At 46.0% G+C, this 22,198-nt stretch overlaps 1 protein-coding gene across 1 annotated transcript in view; it reads left to right on the top strand.

The window, feature by feature from the left end:
• GABBR2 (gamma-aminobutyric acid type B receptor subunit 2) overlaps positions 1-22,198 on the top strand; it is a 370,018-nt gene that overhangs the window by 307,718 nt on the left and 40,102 nt on the right. The window contains exon 13 of the mRNA XM_072842074.1: positions 6,902-7,024. Within this exon, the coding sequence (XP_072698175.1) occupies positions 6,902-7,024 (123 nt within the window). The remainder of the gene's footprint in view (positions 1-6,901; positions 7,025-22,198) is intronic.

Genomic DNA, 22,198 nt, shown 5'->3' with positions numbered 1-22,198 from the left:
TGATCCTACCAGTGGCACCACTCACTCATCAATACTTCCACCTGCCAGGGCTGCTACGAGGGAGGAAAGAGTCTGTCTCTGCCACCCACTGCCCATGCTCACCTGAAGGGGCCTCAACAGCATTTATGACAACTCTCTTCCTTCTGTAAAATGAAAAGCGTGGCCACCAGTCCTTTTCAGTCCTGACTGCACATTTCAATCAAATGGGAGCGTTTGAAAACTCCAAAAAGCAATCTAACCCAAGCCAGTTGAAACCACCTCCCTGGAGCTAGAACTGAGCATCAGGAGTTTCTAAGACTTTCCCAGATGATGCTAATATACAGCCAGGGTGGAAGGCGTCTGATCTAGATCATGGCTACTCAGAGTGTGGGCTGGACCAGCAGCAGATTCTCAGAGCACCTGGGTGGCTCAGTTGGTTGAGTGTTGGACTCTTGATCTCAGCTCAGGTCTTAGTCTCAGGGATGTAAACTTGGGCCCCATCTTGGAGTCCACGCTGGGCGTGAAGACTACTTTATTTTTTGTTTTGAGATTTTATTTATTTATTTGAGAGCAGAAGAGCACAAGAGCTGAGGGGAGGAGCAGAGGGAGAAGAGACTCCCCACTGAGCAGGGAGCCCAATGTGGGGGCTCAATCCTAGGACCCTGAGATCATGACCTGAGCTGAAGGCAGATGTCTAACTGACTGAACCACCCAGGTGCCCCTTGTGGAACCTAGTTTAAAAAAAAAAAACAAAACATGCAGATTCTCAAGCACCTCCTCAAGCTCCACCCTCCTAGGTGGAGCCCAAGATCCTGCCTCCTCTCACCAGCCCTCCCTCATCCACGCTGGTGCAAGCCAAAGTTTAAGGCACCAAGGAACCAAGTGACTTCTAGGGCCCCTCCTGTGCTGTGGCTGTGGTTAGAATTGCTCTGCCATTTTTTTTTTTTCTGCCATTTATGACAACTCCACCCTGGCTTTGAAGAATCACAATGTTGATTCCTTTGTGTCAATATATGATTCATCCATATTGTCATGTGTAATAAAGAACCAGCCCTTATTTTCCATTACTCATGGTGATTGCTGAGCAAGAACACTCCCAATTGTCTGGCAACAATTGACAAAACATGTCAAGGAAGACTTGGGGAGTTCAGTTATCTGAGAGCTCCACGGAGGGCGGGGCTGTGGTGTGGCCACACCTGCTGCACTGCCAGAGCAAGGCAACTGGTTCCACCCCTGGGCCACTGGGCCAGCAGAACTCAAGCTGGTGGTGGGCCAGGCACCCCCCAGGCGGGGCTTGTCTGAGAAGCTGCCAAAGACTGTGCAAGATTTGGTCTCCTGTTTCACCTAGTACAAAAGAGGAACACACCATTCCAGGGAGAGAAACTTTTTGCTCTAGTTTTGCTTTCTAGTTATTCCAGAACAGGTTTGCAGGGCTGCCGCCAAGCATCCTTTTTCAATAAATAAGAAGAGGTTAAAGGTGTAGAAGAGAAATTTATATCTTATATGGATCAAAAGCTCAGGTCCAGGAACCAGATTGTCTTAAAAGGGTTGCAGCAATTACAAGTCAAAACTGGGAGTGAATTCTTCATGATTCCAACCCTTTCTATAGCCAAGGTTGGTTTTCATTGTTGTTGCTGTTTTTTATTGGTTTCTTCTTAAAGTTTAGATTTTTTTTTTTTAAGATAGGCTCTCTCATTTTTTTACTGCACGTTTACTGGATTCACATAAGTTTGTAAATGCAATATACACTTGTTTTCATAGTCTTTTTATCCTTCTCTTTCTTCCCTGGCTCCCGCCTCCTCCTCCCTCCCACCCATGATGGCATGCCCTCCCCAAACACACATACACAAAACTTCACCCCAGATGGCCACATTTTTAAAAGACATTAAAGGAAAAGAAGCCTATTAAAGGACATATTGACATGTGGTGACTTAATGCTTCCAAATCTGGTATTTTATGACATGTTACTGTTTATTTCTAAGGCTCAATCATAAAATCTTGAATTGGAAGACTTACTATAGTCTTTATTCTGCCTCTTAAGAGGACCAAATTGAGACATTGAGACAAAAGCAGTAACTCAGAGATGAGATCTTTTGTTCCAGGGGTAGATGTGGGTTTTTTTTTTTATGAGGACAAAGAAAGTTCATTACAGGGGTGCCTGGTTGGCTCAGTCAGTAGAGCATGCAACTCTGGATCTCAGGGTTGTGAGTTCGAGTCCCACATTGGTTGTAGGGAATACTTAAAATATTTTTTTAATTTTAAAAAAAGTGAGTTCACTACACACATGACTTGGTACTCTTGCAGACAATAACATGGGGACATCATCTCAGATCTTCATATGGGCTCAGCTCCAGCAAAATGCCAAGAGAGGGCTTTTAGCAGCTTCACCAGAGAGCACCAGTCATCTGAGTGATATGCATTGCACAACTTCAGAGGACACCATTCACTTTGTTACTCCCCCTGGAATGGCATCCCCAAAACTAGGCAATGAGTGGGTCCTAGCAGAAGGACAATCTGAATCAGTCAAAATATCTGAAGTCTCTTGAAGAAATAAAGAAGTGCTGTTTTCTGCAAATCAGGAGTCAGACAACTTTTTCTGTAAAAAGCCAGATAGTAGACATGAGCTTTGCTGGCTATAGAGTTGCTGTTGTAACCACTAAACTCTGCTGTTGGAAAATGAAAGCAGCCATAGACAAACACATAAGTGAATGGGTATGGCTGTGTTCCAATAAAACTTTATTTACAAAAACAAGCAGTGGGCCAAATCCCAAGTTTGCTGATCCCTACTCTAGACAACAATGGAAAGTGACCTTTAATAATAATAGCTGACAGCTGTTGAACAGTTATAATAAGCCAGACTTTGGTAACCTAATATAGTTTATGTGATTATTGCCCCCATTTTGTAGATGAGGAAACTGGCTCAGAGGGGTTAAGAAACTTACCCAAGGCCACACAGCTCATTGTAAGAGTCACACTGAGATCTGATTCCAGAACCTGTGCTTAATCATTATTACTATATGCCTTTACACCTACTGAGAATAAAGCACTCGTAACCTCTTGGCTTGAGAGAGAAAACTCAGTGTGATAGCATCAGTGTGCCCTGACATAATCAGTGTTGAGCATGTTCAAGGTCACTGCCTCCTGGAAGGTAGACTGTGGGAACAGCCATAGACCTTTTGTCTCAGGGGATCTAGAGGTGCTGGCACTTGCTGGTGGGGAGGGAGAGAGGACTGAGAGGCTGAAGCCAGCAATTCCGCCTCCAGATATTTATGGTACCGGCATCCTCCTGACCATCACGGTAGTCACTGCTCTGAATCCAGCCTCCTCCCTGCTCACCAGGACACCTGCACCAGCTCCTATCTGGCCTCCTGTTGCAGGCTCCCTGCCTGGAGTCTACCCTTCCATGCTGCAGAGAGCTCCGCATCACTCCTCTGCTTAATGATGCTTACTCCCTCAGCGGCCCCAGGTAGGGGCCCCATTCCAATGTCATGCAGGCTTCCTCCCTCCACCTAATCCCCTCTCCAGCCACCCGCACCCACCCCACTCACACAAAGCCTCTCACAGAAAGACTAGGTGTTTCAGACAAAAGAACCAGCACCTGCAAAGGTCCAGAGGGCAAACATCACAACTCAGCCAGAGACTCAGGCGTGGTTAAGTATTAACAATGTGAGTTTGGGGAGTAGTCAAGCTAAACTTGGGGAAACCCTTGAATGCCAAGAAAAGGAGCTTGGCTGGATTTATACCCCCAGGTGATGGGGAGTCACAGGAGAATCCTGAACCAGGGGTAACATGATGCCATCAGTCCCCTGACCCAGCCCTCAGCTCTTCCAGCTACAGTGGCCTCCAGCAGCTCCTCTGAGAAGCCACCTCCTCTCCTCTCGGCACCCTCTTGTAACCTTCCGTGACAAGTCTGTCTCTCCTCCCAACCCTATGGGCCCCTGGAGAGCAGCACCAGGGTTTGTCTTTCTCTGTTTGAGCCCCAGCCATGTGCCCATGCTGTGCCTGAACTTGGAAGGTCCTTCTCCCACCTTCCTGCTGGCACCCTCCTCCCCTGACATCAGCACTGAGCCCGAGCAGCTTCTCCCCAGTGATCACAGACAAGCCCTGCACAGGGAGCATGTCGCAGCCAGGTTCTGGTTCCAAGTGGAGGCAGGGACCAACATCTCTCCTCGCTGTGCGCCAGTGCCTTGTCCAGAGGCTGGCTCTCTGACCTTCCTGGGGAATGAATGAATGAGCCTCAGGAAGAGACCGGGAGAAGGCGCACAGCCTCCTGCCCAGGGTGCAGGTTCCTACCCTCCTCACCTGACAGCCTCCAAACTTTCCAGGGCATGTGCCTTCCTCTCCCTGTCCTTGCTACAAGGCTGAGGGGGGCGTTCACTGGAGGTTATGGCCACATTCATTGGAGCCCCAATGACAGTTGCAACATCACATTTACTTGTGCGATCATTTGGTTTGTGTCTCTCCTCCCTTCTAGACAGTGAATTCTGTGCAATTGGGTTTTGCTCATCACTCTACCCTTAGTGCCTGTCTGAGGCCTGGCATAGAAGAAGTGCTCCATAAGCACTGGTTGGTGGATGATGGCCTAAGAAAACGTGCCCTGGGCCCCCACTCTGGAGGGAGGCCCCTGCTAGCCTGTCCTCCTTGTCCTAAGCTCCTTGGGCATGTCTTCCTTTGGCTCCACTTTCTCAAGGCTAGCAGGGAGCTGCCCAGCTCCCCAGAGAGCCAAGGTTAAGCAGGATTTCTGCAAAGCACCAGTGGTTCATGGGATGCTCTTGGAAAATCTCAAAGAGGGGCCTTTGCCAGTGCCTAGACCCCAGGTGAAGCAGTTTTGGTGGATTTGATCTCTTTGACAGGAACTCAACAATACTTCCCTGTTTTTTACAATTCGGCAACAGAGGGACCTCCTGAATCTCTATTTCTCCTTTTAACATGACTTTAATTGTTAAAAGCCAGACCTGGTGATATTTCTTAAGCTTCTGCCTCAGTTTTGTGTGTTTTTCTATAGTCTCTTCCAGAACGACTTCATCACATTAGCTTTGAGGGGAGGGGCACATAACTGTACAGAGAGTGAAATACAGGTTTTCTTGGGTGCTGGCAGCATTTGTCGTCAGGCCAGTCCCCGTCAAACAGATGTAAAGTGGAGTGAGAGTCTCACAGTGTAATGAAGACATCCCAGGCTGCAAAGAGGGTGGAAACTATTATCTTTTATGGCTGTATTCCAGTAAAACTTTATTTATGAACACAGAAACTTGAACTTCATATCATTTTCACATACCAAAAGATGCTCTTTTTATTTTTCCCCAACCTTTTTTTTTTTTCAGAAGACTCTGCTTCTATTTATTTTTGTATGCAGTTCGATTTGCCAACATAACTAACACCCAGTGCTCATCCTGTCAAGTGCCCCCCTCAGTGCCTGTCACCCAGTCACCCCATCCCCCCACCCACCTCCCCTTCCACTACCCCTTGTTTGTTTCCCAGAGTTAGGAGCCTCTCATGTTTTGTCACCCTCTCTAATTTTTCCCACTCAGTTTCCCTCCTTTCCCTTATAAGAAATAGCGAAAGGGATTATATATGAGGGTGGAAGTTATATTCCTTTTTTTTATATATATATTCTTTCACCTCAATTTGATCCATCGAACTTTTAAGTGCCTACTGCATGCCAGGCCCTGCAAGGTACTGAGGATGCACAAAAAAATTAAATCGGCCTCCCTTCTGTCAGGGGCTCCCTGGTTTCTGAGGAGGACAGACATAAAACAATGTAGCACCAACTATAGCATCTGGTTGGTGCTCTAAGTGTCCGAGGATGTGGACTTTGGAGAAAGGAAGAGCTTAGTTCCCATCTGGACTTCATCTCTTACTAGCCGTATTACATTGAGCAAGTTACTTAGCACCTCACAAACCTCAGTTTCATTATCCATAAAATGGGAATAATAAGAGGCGCCTGGGTGGCTCAATGGCTTGAGCGTCCAACTCTTGGTTTCGACTCAGGTCACGATCTCAGGGTCATGAGATGGAGCCCCATGTTGGGCCCCATGCTCAGCATGGAATCTAGTTGAGATCCTCTCTCTCCTCCTGCCCTCCACACCCTCACTCCCACTCTCTCTCTGTCTGTCTAAAATAAAGAAATTGGGGTGGCTGGGTGGCTCAGCTGGTTCAGTGTCTGGCTTCAGCTCAGATCATGATCCCGGAGTCCCAGGATCGGGCCCTGCATTGGGCTCCCCACTCAGTTGGGAGTCTGCTTCCCCCTATCCCTCACTCTGCTCATGCTCTCTCTCTTGCTCACTTGCTCACTCAAATAAATAAATAAAATCTTTTTAAAAAATTAAATAAACAAATCTTTTCTTAAAAATGAGAATAATAATAGTATCTACCTTTATAAAACATAATGTATGTAACCCATTAATCAACCTAGAGCCAGACACAGAGTAAGTGTTCACTGAATATTGGCGATTCCTTCCTTATTGTTACTACTACTACTTCTCCTGTTAAGTACGGGAACAAAGTGCTATGGGAGCAATTAATTCTGCTGTGGGAGTTAGAGGGGACTTCATGGACGACGTGACAATGGATCTGGGTCTTTAAAGGTTATTAGGAGTTTGCCAGCCAGACAGAAGAGGGTGTTTCAGACAATAGAACTGGCACCTGCAAAAGTCTGGGGGTGGGAGTCGGGGGTGAGAATCACAGCAGGTCCAGAAACTAGGAGTCTTCCAACCTAAGTGCACATGGTGGGGGCGGGGGCGGGGAGGGTGTGGGCGAACCAAGCTCATGAAAGGCCTTGAATGCCAAGCAAAGGAGTTTGGCTGGATTTATCCTGCGGGTGATGGAGAGTCTGGAGAGGTTCTGAAACCCCTGAACCGGCCAGTCAGCTGCTTTCGGGAACCTCTATCACGTCTGTTACCTTCTGCCCCTGCCCTCTCTGCAGATCATCAAGGACCAGAAACTGCTGGTGATTGTCGGGGGCATGCTGCTGATCGACTTGTGCATCCTCATTTGCTGGCAGGCTGTCGATCCCCTGAGGAGGACAGTGGAGAGGTACAGCATGGAGGTAAGCGCCGACACCGGCAGGAGAGGGTCTGCGGGGACACTGCTCCCAGGCCCTCCGGGACGGGGAGGCAGCACGTCGCCCTGACAGCCCCAGGGGTGCTGCTTAAGAAGAAATCACGGTAGTCGCAGGGGAATCTTCACAGCTCCACATGGGCCCACATTCCCCATCAGAAACTCCTCAGTCAGTTCTGTTTCCTTCCATTTTGAGTCGTGTTTCAGAAAGGCCAAATAGAAAGTCTTCACTCCTGGGGAAAACACAGTGGAAGAATTGTCTAGTGATATTAATAAATGCAGAAATAAGAAATGTTGGGCCATTTACATGAGTATATTCTCTGCACATTGTGGAAGCCACCATTTATGTGATCCGTCGGTGCAGAAATTACACTGCATTTCAACCTCCTCTAAAGTAAGCTCCCCAAGGAGCGCTACTCCGGGGTGAACATAGTTCTGTTCCTCCTCGTTACTATGTGGTTTTCGAAGTGATAAGTTCTGTTAAAATAAAGAACCTCATACAAAGGCATATAATTTAATAGTCTTGCATTGACCCTTGCCCTTTACTCACATTGGTCTTTCCAGGATGCTCCAGATTAGGGAAGGTCAGGACCCTTTGGAAATTGTGGTTTTGTTAACTTGCCTCCTCGGGGAAAAGGGCTGGGCTTGAACGGGGTGTGCTGCGCACCATGGTTTCCATACGGCATAGCAAATTCTACTGAGAGAACCCGAGTCTGCATTATTAGAGAAATCTTTTTTGTGGAATGTAGTGTGGATTCTTAAACGAACGTGGAAATGGTCATTTTACGCACTGGAAACAGAGGTTTTTACCCTCCTGGACAAGAAGATTTTCTAGCAAATAAGATGCCCAGCTGCATTTGCAGGGGAGCACATAGAGGGTTTACCCAGCCCAGTGAGAAGTGGCAAAGCCAAAACCATGACAGAGAATCCTGTTTTCTGCCGGCACAGATGTAGGAGACAGCTTTAGGGCTGGTGCCTCTGTCTCACGGCCTTCAGCCTCACTTTGGAAGGAAGCAGGACTCCAGACAGGCACAGCCAGGACTGCCGAGGAAGAGGAGGGCCCAGACGCGGGCTGTACCCATGGGCCAAGGGGGCAGAAGGTCACTGGGACAGACAGGCTGTTTCCAGAGGGGAGGCGACACCTGGTCACCACTCATGGTGCACAGTTGGCAAAGGAACAGTCCTGCCCCCCACTCCATCCTGGGGAGTTCCCATCCATTGCCAGGAGTTGGAAATCCAGACAGGATGTCAATAGGAGAAAGAACTGTCACGGCCAACCAGGCCTCTGGGCTACGGAGAGCCAGGGGGCTGCTAATCACAAGCCCTGAGGCCAATAACGTTAGCAGCAACGACGGTGATAGCTCGCTCCGTGTGTTAACTCACTGAATCCTCACAATAACTCTGGCACAGGTGCTCCCGTGAACCCCATTTTAATGCTGAAGAAACAGACCCCCAAAGAGATTATTTAACTTACAGGAGGCTACCTAGCAGGTTAGTGCAACACCGCTACGCCAGCCTGCCTTTCAACACACAGATGGCACTTTGCCATTTTTAGGGGCTCCCGCGGACCTTGGCGGTGGGCCCAGGTCCTTGAAGGGGGCGAGGCAGGGAAGTGCTTTCATATTGTGCAGACGAGGGCTCCGACTGGAGCGGGCCAGACTGGGCCTGGATGTCAGGGAGGGGGAGAGCGAGTCAGGCAGAGCCGGCCTGAAGACCTGGAGCCGGGCGCGGGGACCGAGGCCAGACCACCTCGCTGGCTGGAAGCCTGGTAGCCGTGGGTGGCTGGGGAGGCGGGCGCGCTGCCTCCACCCGAGGTTAAGGTGGAGGCCGGGCCCACAGCGGGGTCCCCCCCACGCTCTGCCTGTGACCCGGAGGGAGAGGCCGCAGGGCTGGCGTCGGCCTGAGTCAGCAGACTACAGAAATGGATCGGGCAGTCTGTCCCCCTGGACCCCGTAAAGGAGATCCACCTCGTGCAGTCTGATTACTGGCAGTGACAGTTTGCTGTCGCCGACCTTACCTTTCTTCCTTCCTTTCTAAAATAAGTGCAGAGGCTCTCGGTGACGCTGAGCAGAGAACTCCACCTATTTACCACTTTCCAGGGCAATGGGTCTCAAACGTTGGAGCCGCAGGGTGCCACGGAGATGCCTCCCTGCATAGATGAGGAAACTGAGTCCGGGGAGGGCACGTTCCTGCCCGGGGCATCCAGACTTTCCAAGGTGGGGCCTGGAGGACAGCCAGCTCCCTGGCTCTTGGCCCAGATACTCCGTCTCGGTTTCCCCCCAGGTCTCTGCTGAGATTTCTCTCTGAACCTTTTCTGGCCTGCTCCTCTTTTTCTCGTCTTATTTTAGGGCTGCCCTGTCATTCTGTTGCCATGGTAGCAGAACCCTTTGATTTGTCGACCCACAGCCCTGTCGGCTTATTGTCTCTTTTCCACCAAACAGCACCAAGCAGTCAGTTGATTTCTCAGACCCTCCTCTGTCAGACTCAGCATGGTGGCTGAACAGTGTGCCCAGGGGATGAGGTGTCCTAAATTGTCCCTCAAGGGGCTGTTTTTTCCAGGAACCCCAATGAGAGAGAAGTCTCTACTTGGGGGAGAAGTGATCAAAGATCTCTGTGGTCTGTCCCCAACTACCCTTCCCGACCTTAGATGCCTCTGGTTCCTCTGGTCAGTCCACTCTGGACACTCTGAACACCTCAGGATTCCTGTCATAGGCCTTGCTCAGTGTTACACTTTCAAGCCTTTACCCGTGCTATTCCCCCTTCTAGAACGTTCTCTGGCAAGTAAATGGAACTTCAGTTCCAGGCCCCTGTGTTATCTCTACAGGGATGTGTCCTTGGATTGCCTCCACAGTTAAGCTCCTGTTCTTCCCCACTCCTGTGCCTAGTTTCCTGATATTCCTCTGTCAGGACACTTAGCAAGCTATTCAGCTCTGCTGTGTGCATTCCCACCCCTGCCCTCCATAGACCGCCAGCCTCTCCAGGACAGAGCCGTGTCACAGAGACCACACACACCCTGCCCAGCCAGCACTCCTGCACACATCTTCCCCTGGGGAGACAGAGGTAAGCACAGTAGCCATGGCTACCCATAGCCATGGTGCCCATAAGCTAAGACAAAGAATCATGAGCCCTTTAGATCACATAGATTCTGATAGTGGTTAGAAGTAAATAGGATGAAGAGTTAGCGAATAACGGGAAGGACCCATGGAGGAGAATTTCCCACTGAGAGTGTGTGCAAGTGTCCAGAGAATACAAATCTGATTCTGGAGTCCTCCTGGAGATATCACAGCTCTGCACCCTTATTCTTTTCCATGCAATAAATACCTATATAGCACTTGCTATGTGCTGACACTATTCTAAATGTATGATATGTATCATTTTTTAAATGTATACTTAATAGTCTTTGTTGCTTAGAGCAGTTTTTGGTTTATAGAAAAAATTAATGGAAAACACATATATGCTCCACCCCACACCCCACACTTTCTTCTATTATTAACATCTTGCGTTGTGTAGTGTATCTGTTACAATTGATGAACCAATACTGATTTATTATTATTTACTAAAGTCCATAATTTATGGTCAGGCAGGATTTACTCTTTGTGTTGCACATTCTGTATGTTTTGCTGAGTGCAAAAGTCACATATCCACCATTACACTGTCCTAAAGAGGGGTTTCACTATCCTTAATGCCCTCGGTGTTTGGCCAACCCCTGGCAACCACTGATCGTTTTATTGTCACCATAGCTTTGCCTTTTCCAGAATGTCGTGCAGTTGGAATTATATGCTAGGTAGCCTTTTCAGACTGGTTTCTCCCACTTAGTCATACCCATTTAAGGTTCCTTCGTGTCTTTTTGTGGCATGATCACGCATCACTTTTTATCACTGAGTAATATTCCATTGTACAGATGTACCAGTTTATCTACTTGCCCATCAAAGGACATCTTGGTTGCTTCCAGGTTTTGGCTATTATGAATGCTGTAAGCATATTTGTGTAGGTCTTGTGTGGACATAAGTTTTCAACTCATTTTCAACCTAGGAACATGATCACTGGATCATATGCTAAGTCTACGTTTAGCTTTGTAAGAAACTGCCAAACTGTCCTGCAAAATGGCTGTACCATTTTGCAGTCCCATCAGCAACGAATGAGAATTTCTGTTGTTCTATATCCTTGCCAGTATTTGATGTTATCTGTGTTTGGGATTTTAGCTATTCTAATAGGTATGAAGTGATATCCCATTATTGTTTTAATTCCCATTTCCTTAATGATGTTTGATGTGGCGAATCTTTTCTTGTGCTTTTTGCCATCTGCAAATCTTCTTTAGTGGTATCTGTTGATGCCTTTTACTCACTTTTTAATTAGATTGTCTTCTTATTGTTGAGTTTAAAAGTTCTTTGTATATTTTGGATGCAAGTTTTTTATCAGATATATTTTGTGAATCTTTGCTCTCAGTCTGTATCTTGTTTTTTCATTCTTTTAACATTATCTTTTGCAAAACACAAATTATTTATTTTAATAAAGTCCAATCTATTTTTTTCTTCCATTAAGCATGTTTTCAGTGCCACATCTAAACACTATTTGCCAGGGACACCTGGGTGGCTCAGCGGTTGAGCATCTGCCTTTGACTCGGGGTGTGATCCTAGGGTCCAGGGATCAAGTCCCACATGGGACTCCCTGTGAGGAGCCTGCTTCTCCCTCTGCCTATGTCTCTGCCTCTCTCTCTATGCCTTTCAGGAGTAAATAAAATAAAATCTTTAAAAAAATAAAATAAGCACTCATTGCCAAACCCAAGGTCACCTATATTTTCTCTTGTTATCTTTCAGAAGTTTTATAGCTTTGCATTTACCTTCAGGTCTATGGTCCATTTTGAGTTAATTTTTGTAAAAAGATACAAGGTCATTTTCTAGAATAATTTTTATGCATGTGAACATCTCGTTGTTCCAGCACCATTTATCAAAAATACTATTCTTTCTCCATTGCCTTTGTGTGTTTGTCATAGATCAGTTGACTGTATTTATATGGTTCTATTTCTGGACTCTCTATTCTGTTCCATTCATCTATTTATGTGTTCTTTTGCCAATACCACATTGTTCTGATTACTATAGGTTTATATTAAGTCTGGAAGTCAAATAGTGTCCACTTTCCAACTTTATTCTTCTACAGTATTGTATTTGCTATTCTCAGTCTTTTGCTTCTCCATGTAAACTTTAGAATCAGTTTATTAATATTCACAAAGTGACTTGCTGGGATTTTGTTGGGGATTGTGTTGAATCTATAGACCAAGTTGAGAAGAATGGTTATCTTAACAATATTGATTCTTCCTATCCATGAACATGGAATGTTCATTTGTTTAGATCTTCTCTGATTTCCTTCACCAGAGTTTTGTAGATTTCCTCATACAGATCTTATAAATATTTTTGCTAGATACATACCTAAGTATTTTATTTTGCTTTTGGTGAAATGCAAATGGTGTTGTTTTTCTAATTTCAAATTCCAGTTGCTCATTTTTGGCAAATAGGAAAGCAACTGACCTTTGTATACTAACCTTTATCCTACAACTTTGCTATATAATTGCCTATTAGTTCCAGGAGGGGTTTTTGTTGACTCTTTGGAACTTTCTACCTAGATAGTCATGTCAACTGCAAACAGACAATTTTATTTCTTCCTTCCCAATATGTATACCTTTTATTTTCTTTTTTGTCTAATATTTGTATTAGCTAGGGGTCTAAGTACAATATTGAATAGGAATGGTGAGAAGGGGATGCTCTTATTCCCAATATTAGAGGGTAGCACCTAGTTTCTCACTATATTAATGATGTTAGTATATTATTTTTCTCTTAATGTGTGTGTGTGTAATAGTTATGTTGGCCAAAGGCAAGGGTGTCTTGGGGAAGGTGACAGGAAAGACAAATGAAGATGTGGGCAGAGCGTGGTCATTAGAGACATTATGTGCTAAACAGAGGAGTTTAAACTTCAAAATTAAAGACATTTAATCAGGGGAGTGACATGATCAGATTTGCCCTGGCTGCAGGGTGAGAACAGATGGAGGGGCAAGGCTGGGGGCCCAGAGATGGCTCAGAGATGGTTTTTGCTATAATCTAGGCAGGAGCTGATGGTGACCTAAAGCAGGGCAGTTGCAGTGGGAACAGAGAGAAGTTGGTGGCTTTGAGAGATATTAGGGAAGTGGCTATGACAAGACTTGATAATTGATTGACTCTAAGGGGTGGGGCAGGGAGACAGCAAGGCAATGCCCAGATCTCTGGGTGGTGAATGGCAGACCTGTTAACTGAGGCCAGGTGCAGAAGAAGGATCAGGTTTGGGAGGGAATGTGAGGGTCTCACTTCTGGGTAGAGGGGCTCAAAAGATTGGATACAGAGTCCTAGAGCACAAGGGATAGAGATGGGGGTGTGGGGCAGTTAACACATTGAGGATGGGATCACACATTGAGGTGTGATCACCCAGGGAGTGGGTATAGTAAGAAGTGAAGATGTCCTGACAGGAGCCTAAGCAACCACAAAGCAGTGACGGGAACAGAAGTCTGGGAAGAGAATTTTGAGGTGGTGGTCAGGAAGGAAGGAGGTATCCAGGAGAGAGAGCTTTCCACACCTGAGGAATGGCAGAGAGAGCTGCCACACTCACGGGGCATTTGAGGGAGGGAGAGCTCTCTCAGACAAATGCCACAGACTAAGGTGAGAACTGACAGTGCTCCCGCATTGCATCTCAGCCCTCGTCTGCTTTACAGAGTCTGATGGGAAGATTGGCCACTTCTGCATTTCAGATAGAGCAGGTGTGGGCAAATCTGCCAAATATGCCAGAAGGGGTTTTTTAGCTATGATTTCTGTTCTTGAGAAAAAGGGAAGATACTCGTTTTTGAATACTATTCTACTAGCAGTGATGGTGAGTAGGTGTTATATACACTGGTCTGGAGTCTGGGGAGACATGTAAGCCTGAGATGGGAACTTGGATGTGGTCAACACATAGATGGCATTGAAAGCCTTGGATAGGGCACCAAGATGGTGCTTGGATGAACAGGGGGCATTAGATGGAGAAGAGAAGGGGACCAAGGACAGACTCTCAATCACTCCAGTGTCTGGACATCAGGAAGGTAAGAGAAAAAGCAGTAAAGAACCTAGAAGGAGAAGCCACCAAGATAGGAAGAAAACCAGATGAGTTTGGTGTCTAGGAAACCAAGTAAAAAAAAAAGTGTTTCAGGAAGGAATTTTTGATCAAGTGTGTCAAATCCTGCTTTTAGATCAAGTAAGATGAAAACCAAGAATTGACACTGTGTATGTGTATTCATACACACACACCCATATGGGGCTTTTTTCTTTTAAGAAAAATAATTTGAGATAATTTCCCTCCAAACTAAAAGTAGTATATGCCAGTGGTATGAAGATAGCCTATGAATCCAGGTAGAAAGGTTGGGTTTTTTCTCCCAAGCCTTCCTTCTGCACCAGGCCACCTCTTACACTTCCACTTGACCACTCTGAAATGGTTTGGAAGTGAAGAGAAAATGGCGGATAGCACTAAAAGTTGCTGTAAGTTGAACACCCCACAGAGCCACAGGGCAGCCACAGAGACAGCATCCTGAGACCACCTGCCCTCCCTAAAGATATCCCTCATCTGCTCCCAGGCAGGTTGCAACAAGAGATGGAATTGTGTGCAGTCCGGTCACCCATGGGAGCCATGCGTGTGGAATTTATTTATGGAAATGGTGAAAGGCTGTCTGCACAGGCTGCAAGCAGCCTACATCAAGAATTCCCGGCACTCTGGGTTCTATGGCTTTCTGGCCATTTGGGCAGTAATCATTAAGGGCAGTCTGGAACAGAAGGGTATTTCAAACTTCCCTCCACGTTCCATGCTTCTGCCATCCTCTTTTGCGGAGGCAAACCAGGGCTTTCAAAGTCATAGACTACACTTGGCTTTGAAACTGGTGGCTTATTCCAGTATGTTTCTATGGAAACAGATATTGGAAGAGGCAAATACATAGAGTTTTAAATAATTTTAACTCTCATCTTCTACCTCCCTCCACAGTTGCTCTGCAAAAAAAAAAAAAAAAAAAAAAAAATCCAATCACAAAGCAGATACTTTCTGGAAACATCTGGTATCCTTATAAAGCATGTCCAAGTTCCATCTCACACTATTTATTTTGAAATAAAGAGATATCAGAATGGCCAGGGTGAGCATAGTGCTAAGGATCACTCTGCTCTGTGGATTGTTCATAGGTAGCCTAGTGGTCCAAAGCTTTGAGGCAAAGGGTCACATTCCCAGTGATGGACCGTCACTGCCAACCCTGGATAGCCCTGGGCAGTGATACTGGTCTTTGTCATCCGTAGTCTTCCATGGGGTCCTGAATGGTTGGGCTGGGGCCCTGGCCAGATGCACACCAACTCCAGGCAGGGTAGTGGGACCCCACGGGGACCTCTGGCAGAGTCTGCTAGCTGAGGGCTGCCCCAGTTAGCCTGACTACTCCCTGGAGACAGCCATACCATCTGAGCTTCTGGCCAGTTCATTCTCCTGTTTAAAATCCTCCCTGTAAGCCAGAGGATGAAGCCCATGTTCCTCAGCAGGCCCAAGGTCCTTGATGTTCTGACTTTGTTTGCCTCCCCGTGTCTGAACCCCTCCTCACTCCTTGAGTTCAGCTACCCTGAATGACTGGCATTCCTCTGAAACATCACGCTCCCTCTTCCCACACACCTTTGTACGTGTTGTCCTCTCTATCCATAACACCCTCCTGACCACCCCAAGATGCCATCTTCATGCAAAAATTTCCTATTTGACCTTCAAGAGGCAGCTCTGAAGCATCTTATCCAGGAGCCTTTGGAACACGCAGACTGGCCTTAGATGCACCTGCCTAGATGCTTGCCCCTGATTCTCGTCACGACACTGGTAACTGACTATCTGTGCACCTGGCCCCCCAAGTCTGTGACCTCCTCGGAGGGCAAGGCCATCTGTGTGTCCCCCGTACCTACTCAGTGGCAGGGCCTGGCTCAAAGTAAGTGCTCGGTAAATATTTATTGAATAAATTGTTTCCTCCACCTGGAACTCCCTCCCCATGCCTCCATATGTCCAAATTCAACCCATATGTCTGGGCCCATTAAGCCGGCTTCTCCAAGAAATGTCTCTGCCGAGTTGCAATTTAATTTAATATTACACCCTCACCTTTTATCAAGGGCCCACTTCTGAGGCTAAAGCTGCCAATTGAAGAATGATTCAGCATCTTCTCTAAAGGACTAGTGTTCATTTTGTGACTTAGTACCCCTGAGATGAAGATCCACAGGCTAGATCCTCATGGAATTGAGTGCCAGGAAATGGGTTGTGCTCTCCCCGTGAACTTGTATCTGCGTCCTTCCTTCAATCAAGCAGTCATTACTGAATAAGCCACTCTGTTTTCTTTTTAACCTTGGCTGCCAGAAAATAGGAGCCAAATCCAACACTCTGGCTGCAATAACCATCTTATCTCAGGTTCCTGGAGGATTATCTTGCTTTCTGATCGTTTGTCTTTATTTTTAACTGTCCTGTTGTGTTTGGGCTTTTATTATGTGCTGCCTTAGGCCCTTTGGGAGAGCAAGCAAGGTGTAAATTCCAGATTAAGTTATTAAAATGAGAATGCAGGGCAAGATTTAATTGGAATAATATGCCAGAGAGACATTTAAGGATGTCCGCAGATACTCGCCTTCTGGCACGGGTCCCAGCTCAGCCCAGCCTGCAGTCAGCACTGTGGGCCCCATGTGTGGACAGACGGGCTCTGCTGGCCACAGCCACATTTCTGGAACATCTTGTATCATCAGAAGGCATCTTAGATATGTGAGAGATTACGGTTTATTTCATCTTCCTTGTTGGCTTCGCTTTTGCCTTTGGGAGGCACTCAGGTTCCAGAGGCCCCTTCAGGACACAAAGCAAAAGACACAGAGCCACCGCATCAGAGCACCACCCTGAGGCTAGAAATTCCCTGGTCCCTACCTGACCAGGAGCTTTCCAAAGGATGATCTGTTTACTAGAAATTCTCAAGTACCTGGAACAGAATGGCTGGAGAATTGGCTGTGATACTGGCATCTTCTGATCACTGTGTGTCTTAGTTAAACCATTTCAGTTCTTGAGCAAAACAAGCCTTTAGATTTTGGTGACTTTTCCCCCAACCCTACACATCCGTGTCAGCAGAAACATAGGCTGTTGCACCCAGAGAGACCTTCCCTCTTTTTAGTGAGGAGAATTCCAAACAACCTACTCTTCATAAATTATGTGCCATTGGGGTGCTCCTTCAGCATTTATGGAGGGGGGCCCACTGTATGCTGTGCTCAGGCTCCCACCACACAGGCTGGTGGGCAACATTAGACACACACACACACACACACAGACTGGGTTGTCATCACCAACTCTACCTTTCCTCTGGCACAGGCTTCGAAATTCTTGGTTTAAAGTTTAAGTTATAGTGCTGAGCTACTGGGCTTCCTTTTCTAAAGTATGAGCCAGGATTGAGTGTGGATTTAATGCCCCTCCGAGGATGAGAAAGTAAGAGAGAACATGTATTAGTCAGGGTGTGCTAGGTTTTACTGTGGTAAGAAAAAAAAAAAAGAACACAAAAACTCTGGACTGAAAATAATAAAGATTCTTTACTCCTCAGAGTACTTGTCCATCCAGAGTCAACTACAGCTTCCCCCATGATGTCCTAACTCCAGGACACAGCTGGTGGGGCAGTTTCTGTGGTAAAAAGAAAGAGTACATGGTAAAGCATGCATTGACTTTTAAAACCTCCACTTCCAAGTGTCACGTGGCACTTTCACACAAATTTAACTGGGAAGAACGTGTGAACAGCCCATGCCTGAGTTCAGTGGGGCAGGGAAGAACCGTCCTACTATGTGCCTAGAAGGAGAGAGAGAAGCATGTATTGATATACAGGGTTCTCTATATATAGTATATGGACTATAGTACATTCTATATGAATGAGTATAGTACATTCCATCCAACTCCCTATTGCTGTCACAGATCCTACCTCATCCTAGAATTGAGCGCTGTAAGGACACGGAGGGAGAGAGAGTTGTCTTTTATTCACTGCTGTATCCCCAGGACCTGGAAAAGTGCCCAGCACGTAGTACACACTCAATAAATAATATTAACTGAATAATTGAATGAACCCAGCCTTAGAGCAACTGTATCAGTACATCAGTGGGCTGTCTCTGAGAGGTTTTGTGCTAACCCGCAGACTCCACTGCCAAATCCTTTCCCAGTCCACCACTCTGTCCACCTCCACTGCTACCGGTGAGGTCCAAAGCACCATCACACTCAGTATCTGGCCTCCCAGAAGGGGGCGCTATGAGGCAAAGCCGCAGTGGACACCGTGCACAAGAGGTGTGATTAAGTGAAGAACCGTTATCCAGGGAGACACCGAGTTGTTGTTTATTGTTGTTATCACAAGTTTCTAAGCGGGTTCCCTGCTCCCACTCATCGTCACTGCCAAGTTATCCTCCACTCAGCAAAGAGATTCATTTTTGATGGTTTATTTTGAGATACAATTCAGATGCCATAAAATTCAGTTTTAAAATGTATGCCATGGTGGCTTTTAACACATTCAGAAGACTGTGCGAACATCCCCACTATCTAATTCCAGAACTATTTCATCATCTCCAGAATCAACCCGTTTCTTTGGCCCATCACCCCAGATTTTGCCTTCCCTCCAGCCCCTGACCACCAGTGACCTACCTTATACTTCATGGATTTGCCTACTCTGGACATGTCACATCGGTGGGATCATACAACATGTGGCCTTTTGGGTCTGGCTGCTTTCACTTACCATGTTTTTCAGGTTCCTCCATGTCATAGCGTGTGTCAGTACTTCACTCCCTTTACGGCTGAATAGTATTCCCTTATATGGATATGCCACATTTTGTTTGTTAATGGAACATTTATCAGTTAATGGATATTTGGGTTCTTCCCACCTTTTGGCTATTATGAATATAGCCATACATCCTATTATGCTGCTGGGAGCATTCATATACAAGTTTTTGTGTAAACTTGTTCTCAATTATCTTGGGCACCCACACATACACAAGTAGAATTGCTAGGTCATATAAAATTCTGTTTAACATTTTTAGGAACATGGTGGCTGCACCATTTTACATTCCCACTAGGAGTGTATGAGGGTTTCAATGTCTCCACATTGTTGCCCAAAATTTTATTTATCTGCCCTTTTGGTTATAGCCATCCTGTTGGGTGTGAAGTGGTAACTCATTGTGGTCTTGAAGAGAATTATTATCAAATAACTAATGATGGTGAGCATTTTTTCATGTGCACATTGGCCATTTGTACATCTTCTTTGGAGAAATAACTATTCAAGTCCTTTGCCCATGTTTGATTATTTGTCTTTTTGTTGTTGATTTGTAGGTGGTCTTTATGTATTCTGGATACTACTAGATCCTTATCAATATATGATTTGTGAATATTTTCTCCCATGGGTTGTCATTTCTCAGTACTGTCCTACATTTAGGCATTCAATCTGTGTTCAGTTAACTTTTTATACAGTGAGGTCAGAGTACAAATTATTTCTTTTGCATGTGGATATCTAATTGTCCAAGGACAATTTGTTGAAAAGGATATTCTTTCCTCCATGGAATAGTCCTCTAACCCCTATACAAAATCAGTTCACCATTGATGTATGGTTTATTTCTGGATGCTCAGTTTTTATTCCATCAATCTACATGTCTATCTTGATGCCAACACTACACTGTCTTAATTATTATCACTTCTTCATTATTCTTTTTCAAGACTGCTTTGGCTATTCAGGGTCTCCTAATTCCATTAGAATTATAGGATCAGTTTTTCCACATTTGCAAAAAAGACCATTAGGATTTTCATAAGAGTTGCATTGAATTTGTAGATCGATTTGGGAAATATTGACGTGTTATTAACTAATTAACAAACCAGGGACGCCTGGGTGGCTCAGCGGTTAGGCATCTGCCTTTGGCTCAAAACATGATTCTGGGGTTCCAAGATCGAGTCCCACATCCGGCCACTGCATGGAGCCTGCTTCTCCTTCCTCTGCCTATATCTCTGCCTCTCTCTGTGTCTCTCATGAATAAATAAATAAAATTTTTTAAAAAAACTAATTTACAAACCATACATGGCCACCAACATTCTATCTCCCCTCAACCTGTTTTTCCATCACATTATTTGTCCTTCACTCTCTCCTCCAATAGAATGTGAGCTCCATGAAATCAGGCCCTTGCCTGTCTTGCTCAGTGCTCTATCCTCAAAGCCTAGCATAGGGCCTTGCTGGCACATAGTAGTTACCTTATATATGTTGGTTGAATGAACACATGAATGATGAGCAAAGGAGGAATGCATGCATGAATGAATGCATGTGTGAATGAGCACGTCTCCCTGGCATGCCTCTTTTCAGCTTTGGCAACCTCTTGACCAGGGCTGCAGTTGCTCAGCAGCTGGGTTAAATTATTGGGTAAATATGTTGATGCTGACAAGAAAAATAAATCATATTTTAAAGGTGGAGGAGGAAGGTTTTTCAATGTTTTAAAGACAGGCTGCATTTGTGGTTTTCAGTCCTGGTTGCATCACTCACCCAGAAAAGATCTTTTTAAAAATACTGGTGCTCACAGTCCCCAGAAAATTAGAATTGGCAAGGGTCCTGAGTATTGGGATTTTTTTTAAGTTGTCCTGGGTTCTGGTGTGCAGCCAGGATTGAAACCTTCTGGACTAGCCTCTCACCAAGCTCTAGGAAGGGCCCAGGGCTGCACTATGAATGCCAGAGTTAGATATAGATTGAGGACAATAAATTATAGGCCAAAAAGGTAAGAGAAGAAAAACCGGAATCCAGAAGACCTAAAGTCCAGATGGTCTCCTACCAACCCTTACCCTGCCACCACCCCCCCGCCCCGCCCCCAAGCTAGCAGATGCGATGGTGACAAAGGACAAGCAGACTCAGAGAGAGGGCCACCTGGGGAGGCTCCCATGTGTGAACCCCACAGCTAAATGAGCTCCAGTCTCATGATTTTCTGAAAACCCTTCATCATCATTTAAGCCAGTGTTTCCCTCGTGGAAGAGAGAGAGCAAGGAAAAGGAAGAAGGAAAAGCTACATGTTTTCCATTTCTGCCGTATTTTTCATTGCAGTTGACAGGCAGGTGGGCAAGTTCCAGATCAAAACTTTAGGCCAGGTTAAGTAAAAAAAGCGTGGCCTGCAGTTGCAGGAAGCCACCAGCCACAGAAACCAATAGGAAGGCAAAGGGCACGGGGACCTCAGTGTCCGGGCACCCAGCACTCACGTGGCCCTGAAATGGAACCATCGGCCACTTGGTGTGTGTTTGTTAATTTTGGCCAGTGTTTGGCTTGACATTTCTCTCTAAATTAGCAACAGTGGATTAAACTTCAAATGCTGAGTCATTTTGACCTTGACACAGGATGGGACACTTAACATGACCCAAAGATGCTCGGTTCAGTGCAGAGGACACACTGACACAAACTCTGGGCCCCTCCCTAGAGCTCAGAGGACAGCAGCATACTCTCAGGCCCAGCCTGCACACTGGCCTGCCCTTCTGTGGACTGGGGCCCTGACCCCAGGTCTGTCCCACTTGGGCACAAGCCACTCCACAGTTGGCAAACATGTACCATAATGACAACAGTGCCTCACGTCTCCATAGTGTGGCACAGTTCACAACACACCTGGACATCCCTATTTTCAAGATGGGGAAACCAAGCCTGGAGAGGTGAACTGACCAGGCTGAGACAGACCTTGCTACATTCTGGAATTGTCCTCAGCCTGAGCCATGTGGTGTCAGAGGGCGTGGGATCTCTTCTGCCAGAATGAGGCTGTTGATCTCTTGATCTTCCTGCTTTCTTTTCTTTTCTTTTTTTTTTCACATCCATCCTGTATTTTACTTGTTTTGTTTTAGAGAAATATTTTCTTCATTGACGCTTTTGAAATTATTAGCATCCATTGTGCTTAGTTGTTCTCTTATAAATGTTTAAATGTCCTTTACATCTGTGAGTTGTTTCATGAGCATGGAGCGCTTCTGAGCAGATGTTCAAACCCAACAGAGTGAGATCTGGGAGCATTGTCTCCCAGTCCAGCCTCAGTAGCAGTGTGCTCCCCCTTTATGCAGGATTCCAGCTAAGCTGTGTTGTCTTGGTAATAACAATAGCACCAACAGTAACACCAGC

The sequence above is a fragment of the Canis lupus genome, chromosome 10, assembly GCF_048164855.1.
Source record: "Canis lupus baileyi chromosome 10, mCanLup2.hap1, whole genome shotgun sequence".
Lineage (NCBI taxonomy): Eukaryota > Metazoa > Chordata > Mammalia > Carnivora > Canidae > Canis > Canis lupus.
This window is presented reverse-complemented; position numbering and strand designations above follow the sequence as displayed.